The 21,627-nt window shown below is 53.8% G+C and overlaps 2 protein-coding genes across 2 annotated transcripts in view; one reads left to right on the top strand and one right to left on the bottom strand.

Moving 5' to 3' along the window:
* Positions 1-646: 646 nt before the first annotated feature.
* On the bottom strand, positions 647-1,349 carry MRPL41 (mitochondrial ribosomal protein L41). The gene has a single exon (XM_045563774.1). It carries the CDS (start codon positions 1,190-1,192, stop codon positions 785-787), a length of 408 nt encoding a protein of 135 aa, XP_045419730.1. The 5' UTR covers positions 1,193-1,349; the 3' UTR covers positions 647-784.
* A 969-nt stretch (positions 1,350-2,318) lies between these two features.
* PNPLA7 (patatin like phospholipase domain containing 7) overlaps positions 2,319-21,627 on the top strand; it is a 64,729-nt gene continuing 45,420 nt past the window's right edge. The window contains 12 exon segments of the mRNA XM_045563775.1: positions 2,319-2,478; positions 2,576-2,761; positions 4,574-4,648; positions 4,796-4,883; positions 5,354-5,433; positions 7,087-7,178; positions 7,304-7,444; positions 8,161-8,320; positions 10,470-10,550; positions 18,671-18,799; positions 19,367-19,447; positions 20,835-20,961. Of these exon segments, the coding sequence (XP_045419731.1) occupies positions 2,732-2,761; positions 4,574-4,648; positions 4,796-4,883; positions 5,354-5,433; positions 7,087-7,178; positions 7,304-7,444; positions 8,161-8,320; positions 10,470-10,550; positions 18,671-18,799; positions 19,367-19,447; positions 20,835-20,961 (1,084 nt within the window). The 5' untranslated portion in view covers positions 2,319-2,478; positions 2,576-2,731.

The following is a 21,627-nucleotide window of genomic DNA, read 5'->3' on the forward strand; positions in this document are numbered from 1 at the left end:
TTACCTTCGCCTGACGAAAACAAACTGTTGCCTTGAAACCCCATAACGAATATGCTCCTGGCTGGGCGCGGTGGTTCACGCCTATAATGCTAGCACTCTGGGAGGCCGAGGCGGGAGGACCCTTTGAGCTCAGGAGTTCGAGACCAGCCTGAGCAAGAGCGAGACCCCATCTCTACTAAAAATAGAAAGAAATTAGCTGGACAACTAAAAATATATAGAAAAAGTTAGCCGGGCATGGTGGCGCATGCCTGTAGTCCCAGCTACTCGGGAGGCTGAAGAAGGAGGATCGCTTGAGCCCAGGAGTTTGAGGTTGCTGTGAGCTGGGCTGACGTCACGGCACTCTAGCCTGGGCAACAGAGACACTGTCTCAAAAAAAAAGAGTATGCCCCTTGTTTCTTGGGTGAGGAATTTGGGGGATGAACTAACCAATATTGTCACTTGGGGCAATCTACCTTGTAAATTCTCTTCCTCTTCTAAGCTGAGTGATGTATTCGCCATTGGCATGCTCCCAGAACCCTTTCGTGGGAAAAGTGACTTCTTCCAAAGGGTTTCCAGTGAATGGAATGGAGTCTCCGTATGAGCACTCTGCACCAAAATCATTCGTGCTGCACTTTCACACGACCTGATGCCAAAAACACACGCTGTATAGAGTAGCAAAGGCCTTTAATATAAATGAGACGAGGGAACTACCGCCTCACTCCCCCGGGGATTCACGATCTGTGAGAATGGATCCATGCAGTCTCCAGCTCGCAGGCAAAACCCAGGGTCACTCCTGCTCTGCCTCCTAGCGCAGGAAATTCCTCGGATACAGCTGGAAGAGCTTGCCTTCCTGTGTGGGCTCAAAACCGTACTTTTCCAGGTTGTCCGGATCGAAAGTGCCGTCCTTGAAGTCCTTCTCGATAGCAGGTGCGACTGCTTCCACGAAGAGCTCCCTGGCCGTCAGCGGCGCGTCGGCGCCCGCAGGGGCGCGGTAGCTCACGTAGGGCTTGAGCTTGAAGCCGGCCAAGTCCGGGACGACGAACTCCGGGACCTTCTCCTTTACCTGCACAAACTTCCTGCCCGAGGCGAAGAAGCCGGTGCCCTTTGCGCCCCGGCCCTTGCAGAAGGTGCGCGGCCCTCGCTTGCTCGTCCACTTGCTCATCCTGTCCGCGCCGCGGACCACGACTCGGGCCGCCGCGCTCAGGACGCCCATGCTGCGCCGCCCTGCGGAGCCCGGAGCCCGCCTGACTCGCTCGCGCAACTGTCTGGGCCGCGGATCCCGCTCGAGCCCCCACGCGGCCCGCAGCGGCTGGGACACCGAGCCCCCACGCGGCGTCGCTCCGCTTCCGGCCGGCGCGGGCGGCCGCCACTCTGCAGCAAGAGCGTCTCCGATTGGCTGCCGCCGCATCCAATGCGCAGCCTCAGCCCTACGAGGGGGCGTGACCTCGGGACTCGGCCAATGCTTGGGGAGATCCGGGGCGGGATGTCGGGACGGCGGGGCGGGGCGTCCGGAGCGCGGGCTAGGTGAGTCACCGCCCTGCGCGCCCCGAGGTCGCGGGCCGTGGGCGCAACCCTGTTGGGAGTCGCTGTCGGCTCCCGCGTCCGCGCCGCACGCCTACGGGGCCTGGTCCCCTGGCGTCGCCCGCCGCTGCCTCGGGTTCGCCCGCCTGCAGAGCCCGCGGCGTCCCTGAGGTGGCGTCGGGCCGGCCGCTCGTGGGCCCGGGTCTGAAGCCCCTTCCCACGGGAGGCTCAGGTCCTCGCCGTCCCGAGTTCGTCGTCACCGGACCCAACACACCGCCTTGCGCACTGAACCAGCTGCACTGGACAGTCTCACGTTTGCCCACCCCCCATCCCCCGGCCGCGCCCGGCCTGGTCTCGTCCCTGTCACCAGCAGAGCCCCCCCGCCCTACCAGCGGTGACCCCGCCTCAGTCCCAGCCCCCCCCAGCGGTGACCCCTTCCCCAGCCCCCTCCCCAGCGGTGCCCACTGCCCAGCCGCGCTCTCCCCCGGTGGAGCCCCTCCCCCAGCCCCCCCCTCAGCGGTGCCCACTGCCCTGCTGCGCTCTCCCCCGGTGGAGCCCCTCCCCCAGCCCCCCCCCTCAGCGGTGCCCACTGCCCTGCTGCGCTCTCCCCCGGTGGAGCCCCTCCCCCAACCCCCCCCAGCGGTGCCCACTGCCCTGCTGCGCTCTCCCCCGGTGGAGCCCCTCCCCCAGCCCCCCCCTCAGCGGTGCCCACTGCCCTGCTGCGCTCTCCCCCGGTGGAGCCCCTCCCCCAACCCCCCCAGAGGTGCCCACTGCCCTGCTGCGCTCTCCCCCGGTGGAGCCCCTCCCCCAGCCCCCCCCCAGCGGTGCCCACTGCCCAGCCGCGCTCTCCCCCGGTGGAGCCCCTCCCCAGCACCTCTACCCACAGGCTGCTCCTCGCCCTGTACCAGGCCCAGCTGAGCTGCCCAGAGTCCCTGGACCTACCTGGAGTTGAGCCCTGTGCCTTGGCTGCTGTCCTGGGTGAGGGCTGTTTACAGAGAGGAGGAAGTGGCTCCTAGTGAGGCAGCAGAGGCTTCTGCAAAGACAACTTTTGTTCACAGAGAACACGCTTTTTCAGCAGAGTTTTCCTCTCAATGAAAGCATAATTTGACTTGAAAAGGAACCTGGGGGAAAAGTCTGAAACCACGTGTGTCCTGATGTGAACACGAGCTGGTGGCTGTGTGCCGTTGTTGGCCTCTGTCTCCTTTCACCCCTGACTGTTCTGTTTTTAGCCATGGAGGAGGACAAAGATGTGTGCCTGGAGGTATGTAAACCAGGGGTCCAGTGAGGAGTCAGATCCTTGGACTTCCTAGTTGGGGAAATTTCTGGACCAAGAAAAGGGTCCTCTTGGCATCTGCTCTGTCTCCTTCTTTGTCCCAGTGGCTTCTTGAAGCCTGAGAAGTGTGGCAGCGTGGCTCCTCTCTGTGTCCTTGTCACGCTGCTAATACTTGTTAGACAACCGAGCTTTCCCAGCGTGGACAGCCATGTGGCTACTGGCCATGTCCTGTCTGTTCTCCCCTTAAGGTTCTAACCTGGCCTTAGGACTTTGCTGGTTTTGCATAAGGTCTTTTTCTTAGTCAAAAATCTGTAGCCAGATCATAAAGGCTTTATTTCTAAACCAGAGAATTAGGTCTATTAAAACAACAGTGGGAAGCTGGACAAGACTGAGACGCTCAACCGCAAGAGAGTGTAGATAGGCTGTGGGCCGTCCCTTGGGTGACTGGGCTGTCCGAGGAGTGGTTGCTGAGCTCAGAGCCACACGCTTAGGTGCTACTGTGTGCCCCCTCTGGTACGTTCTTGAGAGCTGGGCATGGAGCCTTGGGGGAAGGCAGCCTGAGCACCTCTGTTCCGAACTGTCTGAAGCAAAAAGCCCCCAGTGCTTGTTTTTTTTTTTGTTTTTGTTTGTTTTTTGGAGAGTCTTGCTCTGTCATCCAAGCTGGAGTGCAGTGGTGTCATCACAACCTCCAACTCCTGGGCTCAAGTGATCCTCCCACCTCAGCCTCCCAAGTAGCTGGGACTGCAGGCGCACCACTACGCCCAGCTAATTTTTCTTTTTTTTTTTTTTTTTTTTTTCCGTAGAGATGTGTTCTCACTATGTTGCTCAGGCTGGTCTCCAGTGCTTTTATTTGCCTCTTGAACCAAGTTCAAAGGGTTGACTTTTCTGGACCACTTACTTATTCTGCCTTGATGCAGAATTGTGCTTTTGAGATGCTTTTGTGGGTGCCCTTCAGATTTCTTTGGGTTTCCTGGCACGGATTGCCTCGTCTGAGTCCTGGCTCTCTGAAGGCTAGGGAGCTGCCTTTGTGTTTGGCACTTGTGTAGAAACTCAAGGGTTAACAGGCTGCTTGGGAGGAAGGTGTGGATGCCAGGGGGAGGAGAGCGGCTGCTATCTGGCTGGGTCTTCCACTAGTTTTCTCTTCCTGTGAAGTCAGCAGCATCCTCTGCTGTCACCCACTCACCATCTTGCCCTCACCCTTCTCTTCCCTTCCTTCCTCCTGCCCACGGATCTGGACTTCTGAAGTCCGTTGATGCCTCTGCAGGAGACAGTAGGATGCCAGGCGCACACAGCCTTCTCTGCTATTTTTTATTTGACGTATGAGCTGGTATTGAATTTTCTCAAAATGCAGATGGACTCTGAAAGTCCTTGGGTTTCTGAGCACTGCTGCCATGTGGGCTCCCGTGTGCCCTGAGGCCAGCGGCACGTGGCCCTGTTGGTGTTCAAAGGGCACTGAGAGATGGCTGTGGGCTCCCCTGTGGCTGGGGACTGCTTACCTGGTCTAGCTAGTATCCCAAGGAGCTGGAAAGCCCAGGGATCAGGTATGTCAGTGATATACGGGGCTTTTGTCGTGACAGCACAGATGCTGGCCTGAGGAGGACAGGTTGTTCTCTGAGTGCTTCCTAGCAGGTGGGCTCAGAGGGCCTCAGCACCCCCTGGAGAGATCTCTTCTTTCTGGAAATCTCCAGGCTGACTTCCTCCCTCACTCCCAACTCTGCTCTTACTGCTCTGACCAAGTCTGGGCTGGGAAGCCAGGCCACCCGCTCCTTGCTGTCCTGACCATTGTGTTCTCTGCTGCAGGCTGGCTTCTGTCTGGGTGCTGCACTGCACTCCTGGGGGCTGCAGTCCATGGAGGAGCCTTCGCAGTCCGCCATGGTAACCACCTTACGGGTTTCCCTAGGGCGGGACCTCGCGTCCTGCTGCCCCGTGCCCTGGCTCGTTGCTACCCATCCTGTGGTTGGGGAGGGGCGGGGCCTTCTGGATTGTCTTGCTGACAGGTGCTCTGTCTCCGCTCTGGCCCAGCTGATGGGGATTGCCATGGGAGCCCTCCTGTCGTCGGCCTTTGTTGGCGTTACCGTCTTTTTTGTGTACAGAAGGGTTAACCAGTTTCGTGAGTATCTTGGTTCTGTCTTTGGCCCCTAGCAGGGGGGATGGTATGGGTGTCTTGGGATGTGTTTTGAGCTTCTGGGAGTCGCCTTCAAGCCCATGGTGGCTTTTTTTGGAATCTGTTGGCCTATCTGGGCTCAGACTGAACACATCAGCTCAGAGGGCCGTGTCTGTGCAGAGGCTTGTCTGCTCTGCCTTCCCAGCAAGGCTCGGAGAGCAGAGATGAGATTCCACCTTTGAGCTGAGTCTGTCGCCCAGACCCTGTCTCCCATGCTGAGTGGTGGCAGGGACAGGACAGGACAGTAACACGGTTTACTGCCCAGCACCTGCTTCTCCAGGGCCGGGCCAGCCCTGCAGCTTTTACTCTGGCTCAGCGGCGTTCACCACCTGCACCTCCTCAGGGCTGCCTTTGCAGACCCAGCTCCCCACTGTGTCCTGGCTGTGGCTCAGGCTGCCCCTTCACTCCCTTTGCAGAACAAGTGCAGCCCACTCCTCAGTACAGGTTCCGGAAGAGGGATAAAGTGCTGTTCTACGGGCGGAAGATCATGAGGAAGGTGCGTGCTGCAGGCCCTGGGGCTCCAGGGCTCCCTCTTGAGCAGGCTTCTGCAGGGTGGGCCCTCATGCCCGCCGTCTCCCGGAGCCCCAGCTCTTGGTGTGTGCTGGTCTTTCTCCGGCTCCGCAGCCCCTGCTGCTGGGCACAGGGTTTGGGGCACATTGTAAATCATGCTGAGTGGTGTCCCCAGCTGCACCCCACACATTTTACCCAGAAATGCCCTCACCCTTGCAGGCCTTGAGTCCCCCTGGCCTGGGAGGGCGGCTCGCAAGGGCTGCGGCAGGCAGTGGCTGTTGGGGAGGGAAGGTGGGCGTCTGGCTTGAAGCACCTAAGGCTGCTGTGGCCCGTGCAGAAAGACAGGAGGCCCCATCGGCCCTCTGAAGTGGACGTCTGTTTTGACAAGAAGGGGACAGAAAGGAGCTTTTCAGGAACATCTCTGGGGATAGTGGGTGTGGAGGGTCCTGGCTCTGGTGCTGAGATTGGTAGTCTCTGCCAGAATGTGGGGTCTGGACTGAGGAAGGAATCCAGCCCTCTGGGGTGTGTGGGGGGTAAGTTCCCTGATGACCTCATGTCTGTCCCAGGTGAAAGCTCGTTTTTCAGTGTCTGGTGGTTCTGAAACCTCCTAAACCCAGTTCCCTGGGTCAGGGCTCAGGAATCTGCATTTAACCAGCCCTGATCTGGGGCATAAGCAGCCACGGTTTGCCCCTTCCTGGTCTTCAGCCACCTGCTGTTGCAGGTCACCCCCAGCCCCTCCTGTGCTCCTGAGGGCCCAGGACGTTCAGCAGAACACTCAGGAGTGGTTCAGAAATCACACAGACTGATACACTTAAAAATGGCTTAACGATTGGTGTTCTTTGTAGGAAACCCGAAAAACTGAGACAAGCGGGGATATGATACAGGTGTTTATCGTGGGTCCTCTGTTGTCATCGGTGCTACGTGCCATGACAGGAGAGAGAAGTCAGGGGCTGGGGCTGGGCCAGGCTCAGATGGGCAGGCTGGGGGCGGCATCTGCCACAGCCTGTGCTGAGGTTGTGCCACGTGGGGGTGACCTGGAGCAGAGTCGTGGAGGTCCCACAAAGGGTTGTGCAGTGGCAAACGAGGTGAGATGGGAGGACAGGGAAACTGAGGACCCGGAGCAAGAGCCATGGTGATGGCCACAGTGGCGAGTCTCTGCACTGAGACCACTGGTGTTCTGGGCAGTTGACTGGGCTCTGTCTGTGAAGCAGGGGTGAAGAATACTCCAGATGCAGGACAGACTGGGCAGCGGCCTGGGCTGAAGGCAGAGGGGAGGTCGGAAGGTTCAGTTGAACATTGACAGGATTCTAAAGGGCTGTAGGAAGGGGTTCTGGTGACCAGGGTGGAAGAAGTGGTGGGAGCAGCACCAGCCTTCTGGGGGGAGGGCACAGCAGGCATGAGGCTGTGGAGCTGTGAAGGGCTGGCTGTCTGGGGCCAGTGAGGACAATCTTGAGGACGTGCGGGGCTGTGTGACGTGCCGCTGTCAGCAGTGATGCCCCTCCAGGAGCCAGGCAGGGTGGGGGTGGCACAACCAGACCCAGGAGCTGAAGTCAGGATTGCCAGTGGCCCACGTGCAGGTCCTGCGGACTGACCCCTGGGGCTCAGAGTTCAGCAACTGGCGTTTCCCTCGGCCCTGCAGGTGACCACACTCCCCCACACGCTTGTCGGGAACACGGCACAGTCCCGGCAGCGGACCAGGAAGAGGACCAAGGTGCTGTCTTTGGCCAAGAGGTACTGGGAGTGTCCTTCAGACCATATCGCACCAGCTGTCCACCCTGGGGGACACTGGTGACGGAGCTGCCCTGTGTCGGCACTGCCTGAGAGGTCTCTGCTCAAGGTGAGCGTGTCTGTCGTAGGATTCTGCGTTTCAAGAAGGAATGCCCCACTCTGCAGCCGAAGGAGCCCCCGCCCTCCCTTCTGGAGGCTGATCTCACGGAGTTTGATGTGAAGAATTCTCACTTGCCGTCAGAAGTTTTGTACATGCTGAAGAATGTTCGGTAAGAGAACAAGCACGGGCCTGCTGCCGTGGCTCGGGGTCCTCCAGGAGCTGCGGTTGACGCAGCTGTCTCCACACCTTCTCACTGGGCCCCCTTCACTGGGCTGCCCTGAGCGGTGAGGGCTGGCAAAGCCCGCCTGCCTTGTGCCTCGGGACTGCCAGCCTCGGTGCCTCGTGCTGGGCGGAATGTTCAGCAGGCGTCAGGACGGTGCTTCAGGGGCGTCTCGTGGTCCACTTGCCCCTCACCGGTTCCTCCGTGTTCTGTGTAAACTGTTCCTCACTGTTTCCGTCTTCAGTGATACACCCAGAGCAAGGACAAGAAGTGCGTGGATGGATCAGAAACCGCAAGCCTGGGCTCTTTTCCATGTCGCTTGTCTTGCCGTTGGTCCCCTGGACAGCACCCCTTCCTCTCTCCAGCACCTGCCCACCCTCCCAGGGGCGCCCCTGCCTTCCGTCCTTTACGCATCCGGTTCAGGGTCACAGTCACAGCTCAAGTTCTTGAGTTGATGGGAAAACAGGCTCATGGGAATTTGAGAATTTAAAATCTGTTTGACAGTGATTCCTGGTGGTTTGTTGGTCAGCTGTGCAGATCTGCATCGCTGGACCCGGCACTGGCAGGGACAGTGGCCTGTGTCCTCTTGAGACTGTTTCAAGGGCTGTCCATCTTCTCTTGCCGTCCCGGGAAATGTGTCCCACAGTGCTCTCTGGTTCTTGCAGGGTCCTGGGCCACTTCGAGAAGCCACTGTTCCTGGAGCTTTGCAAACACATGGTCTTTGTGCAGCTGCAGGAAGGGGAGCACGTCTTCCGGCCGGGGGCGCTGGACACCAGCATCTACGTGGTGCAGGATGGGCGGCTGGAGGTCTGCATACAGGACGCTGTGAGTGGCGGGGCCATGATGCCTGGGATCTGTCATCTTCAAGTTTTAAAAATTTTCCATTGAAAATTTAATGCAAAATTTTAATTTTTAGTTGTTTGGGGAAAAAGGCACACCTTCATCCTGACATTCATACACAACTGCTGTTTTACTTTTTGCACATCACCTTTACCCTTGAGCACACGTATGTCTGATGTTTACGTGGGTTTGGTGGTGGTATCATATGTGGTTTTATTTGAGCATTTCACCTGACATGTTTTATTTATATTTATTTATTTATTTATTGAGACAGTCTTGCTCTGTCACCCAGGCTAGAGTGCCGTGGTGTCAGCATAGCTCAGTGCAGCCTCAGACTCCTGGGCTCAAGTGATCTTCCTGCCTCAGCCTCCCTCAGAGCTGGGACTATCGGCATGCTATACCACGCCCGGCTAATTTTTGTATTTTTAGTAGAGACAGGGTCTCACTGTTGCTTAGGCTGATCTCGAACAACTGACCTGAAGCGATCCTCCCACCTCTGACTCCTGGAGTGCTGAGATTACAGGCATGAGCCCCTGTGCCTCAGCTGATATATTTTATTTTGCTTTTTTTTTTTTTTTTTTTTTGAGACAGAGTCTCACTCTGTTGCCCAGGCTAGAGTGCTGTGGCATCAGCCTAGCTCATAGCAACCTCAAACTGCTGGGCTTAAGCGATCCTACTGCCTCAGCCTCCCGAGTAGCTGGGACTACAGGCATGCGCCACCATGCCCAGCTAATATTTTGTATATATTTTTAGTTGTCCAGCTAATTTCTCTCTATTTTTAGTAGAGATGGGGTCTTGCTCTTGCTCAGGTTGGTCTCAAACTCCGACCTCAAGCCCTCCTGCCACCTCGGCCTCCCAGAGTGCTGGGATTACAGGCGTGAGCCACCGCGCCCGGCCTCCTGATACATTTTAAACATGTTAAAATGTTTCTTCCAAGGATCCTTTGAGCCCAGGAGTTCAAGGCTGCAGTGAGTTATGATCGTTCCACTGGACTCCGTCGTGAGAGACAGAGTGAAACCCCATCTCTTAGGTGGAAAAAAAATGGTTTTTTCTCAGAATACTGCCTTTAATGGTTTGGTAAATCATTGTATTGATCTGATATGATCAATTGAACCCTTGCAGTATTTTCAAGTTTCTGATTATAAATTTTAGTTGTAAGAAAATAATTTAGGTACTCGTTCACCTAGGAGCTAAATACTTGTTTCCTGCCCCTGTTAGATTATACGCTTTGAATCCTGGTTGCTGGGGGTGGCCGCTGGGTCAGATCCTAGCGAGGCTTCCCGTTAGGGCGGGCGGCATCCAGTTGTCCGTCCTGGTAGTTGGTGATGCAGACTTCCCACTACTTGTTCTTGTTTGGGGCAAATATGTAGTGGATCTTGGACTTTGTATGGGGGTCTCTTGACCTTCAGGGCTCCTGGGAGTGGGCAGTGATCCCAAGACGGTTCCTGCACCATCCTTCCAGGTTTCTAGAACAAAGGTGTTGTCTGGGCAGAATATTTGATTCCTGGGTTTGTAGCTTAGCCTATGACTGGACTTGGTGGGATTGTTAGAAAGGAAAGGGCCTTTGTTTCGACCAGGCTAGGGAAGTCGGAGCCAGTAGCTCCCGGGGCATGTGGCCCTCCAGCTGGGGCCCGGAGACTCCGTCCCTGCTCGTGAGGGGCTGCTGAGAGGACCGGACCCGGCATGTTTCTGGCCATGGGGGAGCCGTGGAGGGAGGGTGACTGTTGCCAGATTGGATTTCCAGGGTCAAGCTGAGATGAAGTATTAAGTCACCAAAACTGCATGTTTTTTCCCGTTTTTTAAATAGAAAATCATATTAAACTTCTATAATTTATGCTGATAAAAACTGAATTTGGTCCTCGACAAACTAAGGTTTTGTGAAATTTCACCTAAATCCACCCAGTGAGGACCAGTCATGGTGTTGAGAGGCTGTGGCCAGGTCGGGTTGGGTTTCGTCCGTCGTCCTTATTCTTTTCTCTCCTCTGGTTCTGGCAAGTGCAGCCGGTCCTCTGCCTCCTCGGCTGCGGTGCCCACCTCACCAGGGGTGACGTGCAGGCAGAGGCTTCTGGCCTCGCCGCCCTGGGCCCACGGGCGCCCCTGGACTGACAGGGCTTGCTGTGCTCTCCGCGTGCAGGATGGCACCGAGGTGGTGGTGAAAGAGGTTCTGGCAGGAGACAGCGTCCACAGCCTGCTCAGTATCCTGGACGTCATCACGGTGAGTACCCGCCGTGCCGGGCGCCTGTCACCGTCAGCCCCAAGGCCTTGGTTTTCCCATCTCTCCTGGACAGCAGGTCTCTTGTCAGTAAAGGCCAGTTCTCCGCAGTGACACGGGGTGGGAGGATTTTCCAGGACACGAAGGAGCTTCCTTCCACCCACAGTTGGTAGGGGGGTGTCGGGGAAACCGTGACGATATGTTTAACAGTAGCCAGGCATTTGGTTCAGGATTTCGGTTGCCTTTTAAATGATTGTCTTTTGGACTGGGTGATACATGTATGTGGTACAACGTTCAAAAGGCCCCAGAAGTTGCAGAGTGACAGTTTCCTCCTCTCCTCAGGCCCCAGGACTCCTCCCCAGGAGGGACCTACTTCACTAGGTTCACACAGGGCCATTCGTGGTCCCCCGTGTTCGCTGTTCCCTGTTGCAGTGAAGGGTCTTGTGTGTATATCATTCCAGATATTGGAAGACCGGTCTGTAGGGAACGTCCTTAGGGTAGACTTGCCGGATCCCGGGGGATGCACGTTTGCCATTTCGACAGGTAATTGCTGACCCGCCCCCCACGCAGCGTCTGTCCGGCAGTGGCCTGTGCACCCTCAGCAGTGCAGGGTGCTGCCCAGTGCTGCGTCTTGGCACGTCTGACAGATGGAAAAACTGCATCTCATGATTTTTTGACTTTTTATTACGGAGCATTTCAAACATACACAGAAGCAGACAGAAGAGTAGAGCCAGTCCCTGTGCCTGTCACCAGCTGCTTCAGGTCTCAGTTCAGTGTGTCCCGTTCCCTCCCTATTAACTAGAATGTAATATTTGCTTAATCTTCTTTTTCTTTTGAGTAAAACCTACATACGGCGAAACAAATCTTAGGTGTACAGTAGCTGAATTTTGCTAAAAGCATGTACTTGTGTTAACGCGAAAGGGGCATTTGATTTGAATCTTACTCTTTGAAGTGATACCTTTTCATTTTTAGCTATGTATTAAGGCAAATTTTATATCGGTTTCTCTAGACTTCGTGAGGAGGGATCTTTGCCACAGTGCATTCGGGCCGGGCCAGGAGTCTGGGAGCTGTGTGTGAAGTCTGGTGGAGCCTGGAGACTCCTCTGTCCCAATCCTAAGTTCTTAGGCCTGGAGAGGAGGCAGCAAGCTCCACACAGAGGTGCTGGGGTGCCCAGTGTGCTCACTCTGCTCCCTGTCAGATGAGCACAGACATGCTTTGGGCCGTGTAGGGGCCTGGGGTGGAGGCATGGATGGGACCTCGGTGTCTCGCTGGGTCCCCGGGACTAGGTGTGTCTTCACAGGACACTTGCCACAGGCTAGGGAGGCCACCTGCCCGGTGGAGAAGAGGACACCCACCTCCACTGAGCAAGGCTGACCTGCCTTCGAAAGGCTGGCATTCAGCTTTGAGGGGGCCACTGGCATGGGCTGGGGGGCCTAGGGTCCAGGCCACCACGTCATCTCTGCTCCTGGTCAGGCCTCTGGTGGGTTTGTGTCTCTAGAACTCTGGCTGGCTTCTCGGGGACTCCTGAATGTGTAAGGCGTGCTAGTGGGCCTGAGAAAAGCCAGGAAAGATCTGGAACAGCTTTGGCCTCCATGGACGTAAACCACTTAGACATGTGGCACCTGCATCCCTCCCACGACAGCTGGTTTGCCTCTGTGCGAACTGGGGAGGGGCCTTTCTCTGTTGTTCCTTATTGTTTTTGTTTGTTTGTTTTTCTTTTTAAATCTCTCTTGGTCTGATATTCCTATTCTTTCTGATTCTGGTCTCCTTGTGGTTCTGTGTTGAGCCTGATTGTTACAGCACTGTGATGGGGATGGCCAGGAGGGAGAATTGTGTGCTGTGACCAGGGCCAGGGTTGTGTCCTGCCTGCCTCAAGAGCTGCATCCCTCTCCTCCTGTGTCCCTGTCAGCCCTTCTCCCTGGGGGCAGGAACCCACCTTCCTTGGGTGTCGTGGGAGTGTAAAATGGGGCATGATCTTGGAGCGAAATTATTGTATGTTGTGATTAATTGGTCACTTGGAGTGACATAATTTTTGCCTCATCAAACATTTGTGTTTGTCATTCTAATAAAATGTAAATTCCTTTTTTTTTTTTTGTTTTTTGTTTTATTTATTTATTTTTTTGAGACAGAGTCTCACTCTGTTGCCCGGGCTAGAGTGCCGTGGCATCAGCCTAGCTCACAGCAACCTCAAACTCCTGGGCTCAAGCAATCTTCCTGCCTCAGCCACCCGAGTACCTGGGACTACAGACATGCGCCACTATGCCCGGCTAATTTTTTCCTATATATTTTTAGTTGGCCCACTAATTTTTTTCTCTGTTTTTAGTAGAGATGGGGTCTCGCTCTTACTCAGGCTGGTCTCAAACTCCTGATCTCAAGCGATCCACCCACCTCAGCCTCCCAGAGTGCTAGGATTACAGGCGTGAGCCACCGCGCCCGGCCCCAAAATGTAAATTCTTACCAAATAATATGAACAAATTCTAAAATATAATCATTCTTGATGTTTTATACATCTGTCCTCCCCATCCCCAAAGCCACTTCCAACTCTTAGTTTCCTCCCGAACGCCCTGCTTACCTTGCTGCTCGTAATCGACTTCCTGCTGCGGGTGCCGGCGTGCCTCTGCGTGCTGGTGCTCGTGCTCGTGCTCAAAAGTCACGTTTGCGTTCAAGGTGGTGTTATCTTCACTTTACAAATAGTCTTCACAGGTGACCCTTGGAGTGTACTAGGGTTAAGTTTCCCTTTTTGCCAACTTTTTATTTTCCCTGTAATTAACAGTTGTCATTTTTTTGGTTGCTTAGGTTTTTTTCTATGCGCTCATCACAAATTTATGCCCTGACCCAAGTGCTCCATGAGTGGTACTTTTCTCTGGGAAAAGCCTCCACCCAGGGGTCCCCCGCCCCGTCGTCTTGTCCAGACCTGTTGTCCAGCTGCCATCCTGGGCTTTCCCACTGACTGCCCTGGGGTTTCCGCCCTCTCCTGTGCAGGGCTCAGGTTTCCTCTTTCTTGGTCTCCTTGCTTGTTTTGCTGGAGCAAATCCTCTGTTGGATTCCTGAGACAGAATGCAAGGGAGGTATATTTTTTTGAAACCCTTACAAATCTAGAATTGTCTTTATTCTACACTACCTTTATCTTTTTGTTGTACTTTCTAGGAGATTTTTCTCAACTTCCTTTTGGAAACTTTGTACTGAATTTTTAATTTCTGTCATATTTTTTTATTTCAAGAGATTTTTTTTCTCTGTTCTTTTTTCTTTTTCTTTTTTTTTTTTTTTTTGAGACAAGTTCTCTGTTGCCTAGGCTGTGGAGTGTAGTGGCATCATCCCAGCTCACTCCAACCTCAAACTCTTGGGCTTAGCGATCCTCCTGCCTCAGCTTCCCAAGTAGCTGGGACTACAGGCATGTGCCACCATGCCCGGCTAATTTTTCTTACTTTTTGTAGACATAGGGTCTCACTATGTTGCCCAGGCTGGTCTTGAACTCCTGGCCTCAAGTAACCCTTCCACCTCAGCCACCCAAAGTGTTGGGATTATAAGTGTGAGCCCAACCTGAATGTTATTTTTAAATATCATATTGTTTTTACTTGATGGATAAAGTAACATGAGGTTTTCTTTGGCTTCCTGAGTTGTCTCTGGCTGTTCTGAATTTCTTTTCTCTGTTTATCGGTTTCTGTCTTTACGATCAGGGTCTTTCTGTCTCCAACATTCAATTTATGTGAGAGTGAAATCCTCGGACACAGCGACACAAACCAGTATAGGTGCATCTCATAGGCATAATGTGGACCGAGAGAGACCAGGTACAAAGAGCACACACACTGTGTAATTTCACTTAAATGAAGTTTAAGTACAAGCGACACTGATACATGATGGCAGAGCAGTGGCCAGCCAACTTTTTGTGTAAAAGGCCAAAGAGTAAATATTTTAGCTTTATGGGCCACGTAGTCTCCATTGCAGCTACTCAGTGTGGCCACCGTAGCGTGAATGAACCGTTGGCAGTGTGTAAGTGACAGGTGATGGGAGGGTTTGGGCCCTGAGGCTGCACTGGCCGCCTCTGTGACAGACGCCACATTAGCGGGTGCCTGTCAGAGGGTTAGGTTGGGTATTCACTTGGGGAGACAGAAGGTAATCCGGCTTGCTGGACATGTTCTGTGCTTTGATTTGGGCGGTAGTTATATGGGTTAATTATAAAAAGAGAACTCGTGTGAGCCCCTGGAGAGCTGGGTGTAAGCCCCATGTGTGTGGTTGGGGGTTGTCGCCTGGGGACTCCCTGCAGGGGGACTAGGCAGGAAGCTGGCTCCTTATTTGAGGAGCTGGTAGCCCAGAGGTCAGTGTCTGCAGGTCTTTAGGGCAGCTTTCCAGAAAGGAGTCTGGCAGCATCCTCTGTGGTGGCGTTGGCTTAGCGTAGGGGCAGGTGTCTAGGGCGTTCCCATCCAGAGTAGACTCTGTTCTTTGGCCTGTGGCTGTGCCTGTTGTCCCGGTGCTCAGCCCCGCTTCACCTTCCCCAGAGGATCACCTGCTGGCCTGCGGGCCTAGAGGGAGGGCCATCCGCCAGCCCGGTGGGGCCGAGGAGGAGCCTGGGGCTGGCCTGCTCCTCAAGCAGCCCCTCCTGCCTCTGGCCTCGAGGGGTCCTGCCCGGAGCCTCCCATGGGCTCTGCAGCACGGACCGTTGTCCCTGTCCAGGTTCTGCACCCCTAAGGCGTAGTTTCAGCTTTCATTAGAGGACTCCATCAGCTTCTAAAATTTTGTTGACATTCCTTACCTAGTAACTCTTGCTTTTGCCTGACATAAGTGTGTGTACCTTCCATGAGGGAACAAGGATAAACACGTATCTTCAACCTACCATTTCTAATAGGAGGTTGGCTTTATTATTTTAATTTTTGCAAAGTTGTTACAAAATACTTCAAATATACAGAAAAGCATGATATTGCTGGGTGTGGTGCCACATGCCTGTAATCTCAGCTACCCGGGAGGGTGAGGTGAGAGGATCGCTTGAGGCCAGGAGTTTGTGTCTAGCCTGGGCAACATAGCAAGACCTCGTGTATAATAATTTTTTTAAAAGCATGATATTGTAAACAGACATGCTAACTATAACCTAGGTTGCGTCGCCATAACACGAGTTAGCTACTAACTATCAGTGTCGTTCAAGTTACCCATGTGTGTGCTCTGATTTCACCCTCTTCTTCCCTCAGAGATAGCTAATTTTCCCTGGTATTCACAGAATATGTGGTGCAATTTTGCTTGATTCTAAATCTCACAAATGGCATCCTACTTGTACAAACATGTGTTAGTTTGTGCAGGATCATTAGTGTGCGATTCCTGTGTGGACAGGCATGGTTCTCGCTCCGTCACTTAGACCACTGCTGACTGGTCATCATTTGCTGTTGCACAGGACGCTGCTGGGAGTATCTGCAAAGGTGTGCACGTGCAGGTGTCTTGGACCCTGCCTGCCAGGGCAGCTCGGTGCACCTGGCCCACAGCCCAAGGGCACCGCCTCTCCCTGGCTGTCACGGTTTCCAGTTTTAGGTGAGGCTGAGGGCTTTGTTGTTCTAAATAAACAACTAGATTCGAAAATAAAATGCACATGAGCCACTTTTAGCAACAGCTGCTTTTTTCTCCTGCCCCAAGCATGTGCACATGCTTTTCTCTCTAGTCCCAGAACAGAGAGGAGAGCTGCGTGTCACTGGGTTTGTGTGGATGTCTCTCCCTTGTTTCTGCAGGGTCTTTGTACATCCTGGTTGCCTAACCTGGTGCCTAGGGGACGTGCTGGCCACGCAGGTCTTGTAGCTGCAGCCTGGGAACAGGAGGAGGCTGCCCCTGAGTCAGGGTGTGGGCACAGGGCATCCTCCGCCCTGCGAGTGCCCACAGAAGGGAGCTGGCCTCCGCAGCCTGGCTGTGTGGTGCGTGTGTGAGGGGACAGCCTCTGGCCTTACGAAGGGTGGCAGAGTGACTCCGGAGAGGGCCTTTCTGTGCTCGTGTTTCTGGTGGTGTCAGGTGGATCTCTCTGTTGTGGAGGGGATAGCTTTTTTATATAAAGGTTTTGAAATGAAGAGAACAAAAGTACAAGTCGAAGAAAAATTGCTGAGTCTCAGAGCTTGATTACAACGTCCTAAGACTTGACTGTCCGTGTCCCTGGCGTGCAGGCTGTGCAGCGGGCACGCATGTTCGCCCAGCTCTGCTCTGGAGTACAGTGATGTCAGGAGGGCGGACACCCGCTCGGTCTCACCTTGTTTGGGCCCTCACTAATGTGGCCTGGTGCACGAGAGCAAAGTAGAATTCTCTTGAACAGCAGCAGCAACAAACAGGTGAGCTGCTGTTTGCGTTAAATATCTGTGGTGATTCATTAGGCTTCTTCATTCTGGTTCTCAAAGAAGGAAATTAAGGTTTTATTTTTAATAAAAGCAAAGTAGGAGAATTCTAGTTCTGCTGTGGCAGGGTAATGCTACTGTAGCCTCTCCTGCTGAATACAGCTAAAAACTCTGGACAAAATGCAAAAAGCAATTACTAGAGAACTCTGAAAATTAAGCAAGCAGATTGTGGGTAGGAATCAAAATGTAGGGTAGCCACCCATGAGGGGACGAGCTTTTTTGTTTTTTCTTTTGTCTCATTGCTTGCCTTGATGGCAGCTCACTCATAGAGCCAGCTAAAACCCTGATGGGACATCCTCTAAAAGGACCAGAAAAAAGGGCCCCTGAGGGCTGGAGAGTGTGCGTGTGTGTGTCTCAGGGAGGAGAGAGCTGGGGAAGTGGATCCACTAAGTCTGTCCGTGAAGCTGCGCGATCTCGGGACAGACCCGGAACAGCACAGCAAAGGTTTTGAAAATTGAATTGAGATTCAAACCTTAGCTCGACTCTCAGACTAACTGCTGAGTGACATGCGTGAGGTGGAGCAAAGCGTCAGAACAAAGGTTTTGAAGACAGATATTGAAAAAGGAAAAAAAAAGTAATTTCCTTATTAAGATAAGGACAGATACACTGTATGACGTAGGAATCCCATCCCTAATTATTTAGCAAGAGAAACGTCAACTGTGTTCACACAAAAACCTGTATATGCATATTTGTAGTAGCTTTATTGATAAGTGCCCCAAACTGGAAACAACCCAAATGTCCGTCAACTGGCGAATGGATAAAGAAACTGCGATGTGTGCAGGAGACAGGCTAGTGCTTAGGAGACAAACGCAGACCACTGGTAGATGCACCAACATGGATGAATCTCAGCTGTCATCTCGGGGAGAGAAGCCTATGCACTGTGTGGTTCTATTTAAGTGCCGTTTCGACAAAGCCAAGACCATAGGGACAGAGAAGGCAGGTGAGTGTTTCCAGGAGCCAGCGGAGGGAGGAACAGAAGATGAGAAAAGGCCACAGAGGGACATCCCGGTATGGGGCTGTTCTGTTTCTGTGCTGGTGGTGGACACACCAAAAAGCTGTGCACCAAAGAGGGCAAATCTTACTGCACGCAAAGAATACCATGATTAAGAAACATTCTCTTCTTTCCAATGGCAGCCAACTTCCGTAAGATAGAAACCAAAAGCCACTCATTAGGGATTTTTGTTAGGCTCTTTGATTAGCCACTTGAAGCCTTGTTGGCAAAGTCCACTTGTCACGAGTCATGTGGCTCTGCAGCTGGGGTCCCGTGTGTGCTCCTGGGTAGAGGCTCTGGTTAGTGCTTGGTCACTGTCACATACAGTGACATGACTGTGGTGGTGGCCATTTGACAGGAGAGTCCTGACTGTCTCAGTGGCCTTTCTAGGAAGCCTGCATGGGTTGATGTCTTATACACCCTTTGACAAGGGAGTACTGACAGCTGTGACAGTTGAGACCGGGCAGGACATTGGAGAGCTGGGTCCATAATTCTCAGCGACAGGTGGGAGCAGGTAGAAGCATCACCTGGTGAGTGTGCAGGTCTGATGGTGCTGGCTGCATCTGGGCCTGCCCCGACCCTGGTCTGTTGTTGGCCAGCCTTCGCTGTGGATCTCTTGGACAATCGAGGCACGTATGCACTTTGCACCCAGAGCAGCCTGCTCCACAGCACAGACTGGGAAATGAGAGCCACTCGAACGGGAAGCCAGGTGGGGCCTCCGTCCGGGGGGCTCTGCTGGGCCCACAGAGCAGGGACTGACGGAGCTGCTATTGCAGGGTCATACTTCGCCGTACAAAACGGTCTCCGCCCGTGCGGCTGTCCCATCCACCATCCTCCGGCTTCCAGCTGCGGCTTTTCAAGGAGTTCTTGAGAAATATCCCGAAACCCTGGTGAGGGTGGTGCAGTTGAGTCACTTCTTCAGTCAACTCTTCTAGGTGCTCTCAGTCCTCCGAGGCAGGGGACCCAGCAACTGGCTTGGGATTCGAGTAGGTCTATTTGCAGGTTACTATCTCAGTCCTGAGTTTGATAGCCATGAAAATGGGCTCAGAAGAATAGTGTAATTGATGTGGGATTCTGAGTGGGTATGGGAAGAACTAAGGCTGTTTTTAAACATTTTGTAACAGATATTTTACAATAAAATTAATATTCATAATTTCAAAGAGGTTTTCAGATCTCTCATTCTCTCCCATGAAGAAATTTTTAAATTTTTATTACACTTAGAGTAATTTTAGGTTTACAGAAAAGTTACATAAACAATGCAGTTTCCACATGCTGTTCACCACCCCCCCCCATGTTAACATCTTACGTTATCGTGGCGAGTTATCAGGAGCAAGGGACGTTTTTACCCCTGACAGGTCCCTGGAAGGGGTTTGGTTTGTTCTGGGTCTGGGGGGCGTGGTTCCCTGCTGGCGGCCACGACCCTCGCCCTGGGCCCGTGGCTGGGGCTCTTGGCATATGCGTGTCTGTTGCAGATCATCATGGTGCGGCTGCAGAGAGTGACCGTTCTGGCTCTACACGACTACCTGGGCCTGACCACGGAGCTCTTCAACCCTGTAAGTGGACACACTGCCTCACAGAGCCCTGTGTCAGCTCCACATGGTGTCAGGATGGCCTGTCAGCTGTCACTGCAGGGCACCCAGTGCCTGGTGGGGACAGTACCAACCACAGCTGTGGCCATTCTATTTGCTGGTCTTCGGGACTTTGGACTTCGGGAGGTGACTACTGGGCTGTGTTTACTTTTCTACCTTAAAGCAAAGGCCAGTGGATGAGTTGGGGGCTTGATTCTCTGGGGGGCCTTGTGTTAAAAAATTCTCTAATCAGTTAAGATTTGGGAAAGGCGGAATTCCTTCTCGTGCTGGAGTTCATCCCTTCTGGATACTGGCCTGATTGTGAGCGGCCGTATTGTGCCCCTGCAGCTTGTGTTGCAGGAGAATCTGGTATTGGAGGCCGTGACGAGGCCTCCTTTGTCATTTTGGGTCCATAAAACACTGACTGCCCGAACACACACACATTTTCCCTTTCTAGCTCCCCACGGGGCTGTAAGCTGAGCTGACTGCCTTGTCCGGTGGAGGCTGCTACCTTCTTTCCATCCCTGTCCCCGGGGTCGTCCTGCCAGCACTCAGCTCTGTGTCCTGCCCTTGATTGACTCCTGCTGTCTATGCAGACTGGGTGGGGTTGAGCTGATCCCACACTGTGAGCTGTTTGGAGGGAGCAGAGAGGGCATTGTCAACGGTGCAGCCCCTTGAAGCCTGGCTCTCCGCGCTCCCAGCAGTGTGAGCCTGGGTAGACGCCCGACCTGTGGAATGGGACAAGACTGGCTCCTACCTCACAGAGTTCTTAAGAGAACTAAGTGCGATAGTGGTTTCATGCCCTGCTCCGTCCTCGCAGCCGAGTTGCTGCCCCAGCATGCCGAGGGCTCCCAGCGAGGTACTGTGGGGCGTACAGATACAGCCCCGGTGGTTACGAAATGCCTGATGCATGTTTTTTATTTGGATTCAAAATTTTCTTTTTCATCTTAATGAAGTGTGTTACAGTGAGCCTAAGGTAAAAGTAGGCTAAGCCTTTGTTGCCTTAAACAAATCAATCTTTTTTTTTTTTTTACTCCCTTCTTAAAACAGAGTCTCACTGTTTTGCCCCCACTAGAGTGTCATGGCGTCAGCCTAGCTCACAGCAACCTCAAACTCCTGGGCTCAAGCGATCCTCCTGCCTCAGCCTCCCGAGTAGCTGGGACCACAGGCTTGCGCCACCATGCCCGGCTACAAATCAGCCGTTTTTTTTTTACATGATTGGATTTCCTAGTTGATTATTGGCCTCTTCTCGTTACCTGAAATGTAGCTGACAGTTTTCCTTGCGAGTTTCCCCCTCACCAGTGGTGAGCAGTCCCCACTAGAACGCAGGGGTGTTGCTGGAGCAGCGCTGATGTTCCTTCTCGTGTCCCAGGAGAGCCAGGCCATCCCCCTCGTGTCTGTAGCCAGCGTGGCTGCTGCAAAGGCCAAAAGGCAGATGTTCTGTGGCCCAGAAGAGTGGTTTGAGAGGCCCCTGCGGCCCCGGAAGCCCTGCGACTCAGGTACTGTCCTGACCCAAGGAGGGCCACCTCCAGCCCAGAGCCCAGGGCCTTCTCCCTCCCGCTGCCCAGGCCACCTCACACGCACCCTAGGCCACCTCACACGCACCCTAGGCCACCTCACACGCACGCTAGGCCACCTCACACGCACCCTAGGCCACCTCACACGCACCCTAGGCCACCTCACACGCACCCTAGGCCACCTCACACGCACCCTAGGTCACCTCACACGCACCCTAGGCCACCTCACACGCACCCAGGCCACCTCACACGCACCCTAGGCCACCTCACACGCACCCTAGGTCACCTCACACGCATCCAGGCCACCTTACATGAACCCAGGCCACCTCATGCACACCCCAGCTCATCGCATATGCACCCCAGGCCACCTCACATGTGACCAGGTCACCTTGTCCTCCATTCTTTAGTTCTCCCCATTTTTTTTTTTTTTTTTTTTTTTTTGAGACAGAGTCTCACTCAGGCTCGAGTGCAGTGGTGCCATCACAGCTCACTGCAGCCTCAAACTGCTGGGCTCAGTGATCCTCCTGCCTCAGCCTCCCGAAGTTCAGGGATTACAGGCATGTGCCCCTGCGCTCAGCCTATTCTCCCCACAATTATCTGTGAGGGACTTGGCACTCAAGGACCAAGAAGGCCCCATGTGGCCTTAAG

Source organism: Lemur catta, chromosome 10 (genome assembly GCF_020740605.2).
Source record: "Lemur catta isolate mLemCat1 chromosome 10, mLemCat1.pri, whole genome shotgun sequence".
In the NCBI taxonomy this organism is placed as follows: domain Eukaryota; kingdom Metazoa; phylum Chordata; class Mammalia; order Primates; family Lemuridae; genus Lemur; species Lemur catta.

Excerpts from the sequence above, each read along its gene's own strand:
- MRPL41 (XM_045563774.1), bottom strand. The coding sequence starts at position 1,192 with ATGGGCGTCCTGAGCGCGGCGGCCCGAGTCGTGGTCCGCGGCGCGGAC.